The sequence below is a fragment of the Phaethon lepturus genome, unplaced genomic scaffold, assembly GCF_000687285.1.
Source record: "Phaethon lepturus isolate BGI_N335 unplaced genomic scaffold, ASM68728v1 scaffold12046, whole genome shotgun sequence".
Classification (NCBI taxonomy): domain Eukaryota; kingdom Metazoa; phylum Chordata; class Aves; order Phaethontiformes; family Phaethontidae; genus Phaethon; species Phaethon lepturus.
The window spans coordinates 24,192-31,126 of record NW_010544141.1 but is presented as its reverse complement, the minus strand read 5'-3'; the positions used below and the strand labels follow the sequence as shown (position 1 = coordinate 31,126).

General features: G+C 38.8%; 1 protein-coding gene across 1 annotated transcript; it reads left to right on the top strand.

The window, feature by feature from the left end:
- Positions 1-342: 342 nt before the first annotated feature.
- Positions 343-4,695, top strand: NIPAL1 (NIPA-like domain containing 1; the record flags this gene model as incomplete). The annotated part of the gene is made up of 5 exons (XM_010288582.1): positions 343-609; positions 1,672-1,728; positions 2,193-2,283; positions 3,787-3,947; positions 4,091-4,695. Coding segments are annotated over 5 exons (1,181 nt in total), but the record flags the coding sequence as incomplete, so codon positions are not given.
- Positions 4,696-6,935: the final 2,240 nt, after the last annotated feature.

Genomic DNA, 6,935 nt, shown 5'->3' with positions numbered 1-6,935 from the left:
TCTTCTTGAGGTTTCAGGTTAGCTTTTATGACTTCAAGTTGAATTTTACACTGAAGATAATATCTTATTGTTGCATTCCTTGGTCTTGCCCTAATTGCTTGACTGAGCCAATGTAGTGCAAAAAATATGTATAAAATAAAGTATCCGCCTGTGAATTACAGAGGTGGGTAATGACCCGGGGCAGCATTGTGTACGTTATGTGGGTTTTGTGAGTTATTTGCATGGTCAGAAATGACAAGTGCTCTGGGAAAGATATGGAAAGGAGTAAGCAGAGTGAGGATGGGGCACCTTCAGTGCTGTGCCTCGTTCATGCATCACTTGTCCTCCTTTTCCTCCTTCCAGGTGCTGTGCTCTCTTTCACTTGCCATGACTCCTGCCAAGCCTGGTGCCAGATCATCAACGTGTCTGAATCCCGCCCTTCTCTCCTCGCCTCTATAGATGGGACTCTCAATGAAACGAACCAGAGCATTTCCACGCCTGCTGGAAGCAAATATCGCCTCTACGTTGGCTTGGCTTTGGCAATAGGTTCCAGTGTCTTTATTGGTTCTAGTTTCATACTGAAGAAGAAAGGACTTTTGAAACTGGCAGAGAAAGGAGTCCCCCGAGCTGGTAAGCGGTGGTGCCCGCCTTGCTCCTGCTGGAGACACAAACGCCTCTGTTATAACTCAGCAAGATCAGGGCTCGAGTCACAGACCGCACGTTTAAAACTGTTGTAATTGAAAACTGTCGTACTTTAACGGTGATCAGAAGTCCTGTCTTGGCTGGGGGTGGAAATACGGCGTGATTACAGGAACTGAGATTTCAGAATTCTTAGATCTAAGGGGGCAGCAGTGGATATTAAATATAGTGAGCTGGTGATATTTCCTCCAAATAAAGTTCTCCTTTTGTCTTACCCTTCAAAATGCCTTTCTCTCTCCTTTTCCCTATCTTCTTCCCCCCCTCATTTGAGATGGAAAGTCTTAAGATGGTAACTAGATTTATTTCTTTTAAAAAAAAAAAAGGAAGTGCAATACTTTCCACAGTTAGTACAGTTATTCTTCCATTGAAGTCAACAGATGAAGAGCTAGAAAAACGGGGAAAGCTTTTAAAAAACCCATTGGACTAATCTAATAATTCCCCTTGCATGGATGTAAACATATAGCATCAGCAGTTTTTCTCTTGTTTGTTGTGTTTATTGCAATATACTCTTCCAGAGAATTTGGTTATTTGAAAAAAAATGTGTTACTGAATGTTCAATATACTTACAGTTTATGTAAAACAAATTAAAGCATGCAGTAGCATTTTTCTTTCTAATTTCTCTCAGTTTAAAGTATAAGCAGAGTCAAAAGGCAGCTGACTGTATATGAATATGTTGGATCTGACCTGGGAAAGCACTTCGAAGCATTCCTTAAGCTCACCAACAATCTTCATGGACATTTTACTTCTTCTTGGAACTCTCCCTCCATGTGTATTTAGTCAAATATCATTTTTCAGAAGTCCAAGTCAAAATGCAGCACAGTGATTAATATAAAATGTCAGTCAAAATCAAACGAAATATTCTTCATGTTGCAAACAGATAACAGGCTTTTTCGGTACTTTGTAGGACTAGATGCAAATGTGAAGCTGTGGTTTGGTTTATTATAATAAGATGGTCTCTTTCTTCTAAGAGGAGATTATTTTTTCTGCTTTCAGGACAGGGTGGATATTCTTATTTGAAGGAATGGCTTTGGTGGGCTGGATTGCTATCAAGTAAGTCACCTCTTTCCTCTCAACCTACATGTAAGTGCTACAAAAAGCAGAATGTTTTAGACAGGTTTATTCCCTGATTTTTAACTCCCCTCACTTAAAAGGAATGTATTTGCAATCATCTTTATGGCAGAAGCCATTCTGGTATCCCATCTCTCAAATATTATGTTTGCTCTCTGGAGCTCTTTGCGGAACAACCACCTTTTCTTTAATATCCAGACAAAAGCAATGGGAGTGAATCTGTCCAGCTTCCAGGACTACTTAGGGGAAAAATATTTAACTTCCTTCAGCCTTTGTTATGTACAGAGGAAGTTAGACAATACTGAAAGGTTAATTTGCATAGATGGTGTATATGCAAATTATATTTTGGTTTATATTTGCTATCGTAGCTATCATACAAAATATTTATAATAGCATGCTTTTTATTCCCCCCTTTCAACCTGATTCAAATGTTCTTTCTTCTGCAGTGGGATTAGGAGAAGCTGCAAACTTTGCTGCCTATGCCTTTGCACCTGCAACCTTAGTTACCCCCTTGGGTGCACTGAGTGTTCTCATAAGGTTAGTACAAACCGGACGCAAACCTTGACAAATGAACCATTCAGTGCGTGAGGGAAAAATACTCTCTTTGGCTGAAAGTAGAGAATTTTAGTAAGAAAACTGAGAAGGAAGATATGGACAAAAAATGCTTTTTGTTCCTTGGTGGAAAGTTCCCTTGCTTTTTTAGAACTGAATTTCCTGGGTAGAGGGAATGAGAAGTCTGGTTCCAAAGACTGATATATGCTTTCCTAACAACCTTCCACCTATATTATAAAATATTTCTTATCAGCGTATACCAGGTATACTGCTGATGCACAGTAGTAGAAAGCTGTAATTCATCACTTCCTAGAGAACTGAAGCTTTCTTAAAAAGTCTTATTTTGTTCTTCATTTCTGACAAAACTATAAAAGAAAATACACTATTCCCCCATTAAAATGTTTTAAAAAATGTTTCTTTTTTATAGGAGCAAAATTTCATATTAAGGCACACTTAGTAAGCATTTTTGGTTTGTTTGGTCTTTTCCAAGTCCTTCTGGAAAGAAGGCAAAGAAAATTTTAGTTTTTTTTAATATCTACAGTTAAAATTTGTGGTTCTTCTGAAATATGAATGCCCTCCAAACATTCATTATTTCCTATGTATGAAGAAACAATTTCCAAATACTTAAGCACATACATTAATATGGCTATCACAGAAGCAGAAAAGACATGGATTATGCTTACAACAAACATTCTGGGAAATAAGGTTTTAACACCCTCTGCTTTGGTGGGGATAGCAATCTTTCCAATTTTCATGAAACAGACAACTTGAGAACTTCATGTCAGTGAGCTCGTTACCCTTGCGTGAAAAAACAGCTGTAATTTGATCAGTAGGTTGAAAAACTATTTGTGAGTGTATCCAAATGCTGTTAAGCCTGTGTCTGTGCCTCAGGTTGTGCTCTAGCTGGCTAATTATGTGCCCTGTGAGGTGGCCTCATGTGGGCCATGTTCTTATCCTTAGGTTAAATCTTGAATCTCTTGGAGAGCCTGTGGTCAGTCCTCTTAGCAGCGGGAGATGTGCCTTCTCTGTGGTTTTGGGGGCAAGCCAGACAGAAACTGTGGCTGGGTGGGAGAGCCTGCAGAGGGATGAGGAACAGTTTCCAAAACTTGTGTGCATAGGTTCTAGTGGCAAATGAAGTGCTTTAAACCATTTTTGGAAGAAAATAACAGCTCATGTGGTCAATTTACAGGTGCGTGAGGGTACATACTCCTGACCTAGGCAATCAGTAATGAGAAGTTCCTTGAGTGGACCCTTTACAACCTGGAGGGGAGGGGTCAGGTTTGCTAATCCCCCTAACACCTAACCTGACCTTCTTGGTCCTGACCAACCTTCCTGCAAAACTCCTTAAAATTTGATCGTTTCAGGCTGTTTTCTCATATATCCAAATTCAAAAGAGGTTTTGAATTACTATCATGTTACCCTGAAAGATTTTGAATGTCTTGTGTGGCTGGTGGAGCTGAACATTTTTCTTTATATTTTGCCCAACAGTGCGATATTGTCATCCTATTTTTTAAATGAGAAGCTGAATATTCATGGAAAGCTGGGCTGTGTACTGAGCATTTTAGGGTCAACGGTCATGGTTATTCATGCCCCCGAGGAGGAGGAGGTCACCTCACTAGATGAGATGGAAAGAAAGCTGCAAGATCCAGGTCTGTATGCAATTGCAATGAATTTGTGCTACAGTTCATAGACGAGTGTTCGGGACATTTAATAACTTTTAGCACATACTTGGACGTAGTCTGGTATTTTCTCCCATGTGCATTACTCTTCTTCCCATTCCTCTCTCTTACAGCGTTTGTTACGTTTGCTGTTCTCCTGACAGTTGTTGCCCTCATGCTGATTTTTATTGTGGCTCCAAGGAGAGGTCAGAAAAATATACTGATCTATGTTTTAATTTGCTCACTCATCGGTGCCTTCTCTGTTTCATCTGTGAAAGGCCTGGGCATTGCTATTAAACAAATGCTGGAGCAGAAGCCAGTTTATCGTCATCCATTGGTTTACATTTTGGTGGGCATCTTAGTGCTCTCAGTCAGCACTCAGATCAGTTATCTCAACAAAGCATTGGACGTGTTCAATACATCTCTAGTGACACCTATTTATTACGTGTGTTTCACCACGACGGTTGTGACATGCTCCATCATCCTGTTCAAGGAGTGGAGTAGTATGGACGCGGGTGATATCATTGGAACCCTGAGTGGGTTCTGCAGTATCGTCATAGGCATTTTTCTGTTGCATGCTTTCAAAAATACTGATATCACCTGGAGTCAGTTGATGTCTGCTGTTGCCAAAGAACCATCATTACCACGCCGCGAATACGAAACCTGTCACACTTTATTGGAGAGCATGGAAGACTCATCTTTGGCATACGAGGAGGACAATGTTTTATTCAGTCAATGAAACTCTCATCAAAGTATTGTTAATTGCAGACTCAGCCCACCTATGTCTACTAGAATGCTCTTCTTTTCTGCATCCTCTGGTAAACTGTCTGTAAGGCCAGTTAAATCTGGCACTTCAGGACATGGTTTAGGGGACATGGTGGCGTTGGGTTAATGGTTGGACTTGATGATCTTGAAGGTCCTTTCCAACCTTAGTGATTCTGTGATTCTGTGAAATGTGGGCCACTCCTCTGGGCCAGCTGTTGGTAGTAACGAATGAAAATGTTCAATAATTCTCATGACAGACAGAAACCTGATGGTGATTGCATGTCAGGCAATGAACAACCTAGTCCTTTTTTTATGCAGCATCTCCTACTGGAGAATTTTAGCAGAAAAGAATGGTCTTTGTAGGCTATATTTACCAAGTGCAATTTCCCCATCATGATAAAAGATAATCCTTGCTGAAGTGACAAGCACTTTCCTATTATCTTAGTGATGGCCTTAATATTTCAGGCTTTCTTTATGTTTTTTATAATTTATTGCCAAGCAAACTTGTAAATAGTCTACCTGAAGGATATTCATTGGAGATAAAATATGAAGAAAATTTTGTTTAACCCTTTTAGCTTTTAATAGAAAATTTTATGCAAGGTGTTTTTTTTTATTTTTTATAACCTCCCCATTAATCTCGAATAGAAGTCACCAAAAAATTATGAAATGTTGTTCTTTGTAACCATTCTCCTTCAAAATCCATTTTTTAACAACAAAGTCTTAGGTCTTATACCTTAGCAGTCCTGAGTGGATTGCAAATCCATGGATGTGCATGTACTTTTTTATTTCAAAACCATGACCAAGTTACATTTTAAGAAAAAGAAAATTCATTAGAGGCCTGAACACAGTTGCTGTTGGCTTGAAAAATTATGTAAGATAAAAGAATAAATTATTCAAAGGCAGAAGAAAACAGAATGTGCATTTAAGAATTCCCACTATGCTTTATACTACTTTGAGGCTTAAGAAGGGGCTTTATTTATTTCTGTACTTCTTCCTAATATTGCCATCTATTCATCAAAACCCATTTAAGCTTTTCAAAATTTTTTCTCATTTTCCAGAAAGTTATCATTGTTTCTTAACATTCTTTACATTCCGTTATAAAAGCAAAATCCATTTTCCAATCCGTGTGCAATTTCTAAAGATACTAGGTAAGGGAAGGGCTGTAAACAAGGGGTGAGAAACATGAAAACATCTTTTGTTCTAGTTTGGCCTTTTAATCTTTTCCAAAAATGAGTATTCACCTCTATTAGATGTGTTAGCTGTTCATCTAATGTAGATGGGAAGATTAGCCTCTGTACCACGGTATGCTCCTCAGTTGTGGTCACTGATCTTTATCGCACAAAACCAGCTTGCACAGTCCGTGGTACAAGTCATTACAATCCCCTTTGTTGCCACTTTGTGAGCGAGAAAGTAGCTTCAGCAATCGGATGCGTGGGTCATGATGAGCTCATCAGACATGTAGTATTTCCAGTTCTTGGGTTTCTACGTGAGTCCAGAACCTTTGCCAGAGGATGCTAGCATTTCAGCAATTAAAAATTCATTTTAATCAGCTGAGCTTTATTTGCCAAGCAGAACCTCCTCATGAAGCAGGCTCTATATTCTCTAACGTGCAAAGAGCGTAGTAGAAGTGGACACTTTGGACGGATAGCGAGTTGTTCCGCGAAAGAAAGCGCATAATTTAGCTGTAAGAACAAAAGTGCTGCTACTGATATTTCATACGTTTGCGTTGTGCCAAGTTCAAGTACTTCCTTTTTGAAAGACATTCGTGAAACATCTCATTTGTTAATGATTTTTAATGATACTTTGGAAGCTATTGAAAACTAGAAAGTAACACTAGGGATACTAGCTTAAAGATATTTCTAAATTACAAACATTTTTTTTTCACTTGGCTAGGTTTGTTGTTGACATACCTACAGGAAGAGGCAGAAATTGTATCAATCACTTGCACCTTATTTCTAAACCCTCATTTTTACAATGAAAGAAGAGCATATCTGAGAAATGTGATATTGGAAAGTGTGTCCAGTTGTTCTGCTCAGAGCACTTTATAAAATATTGCAGGTAATCTTGCCAATGTAAAGAGAAGCCCGTAAGATGTCATTAGGCAATGGGTATTCAGGTTATTACCTGCAATTACCTAATTTGAAAAGTACATTGAATAGTGCAGAAGGTGGTAGCAATGTTACTACAGCAAAAGAGACATTTTCACAAAAAATG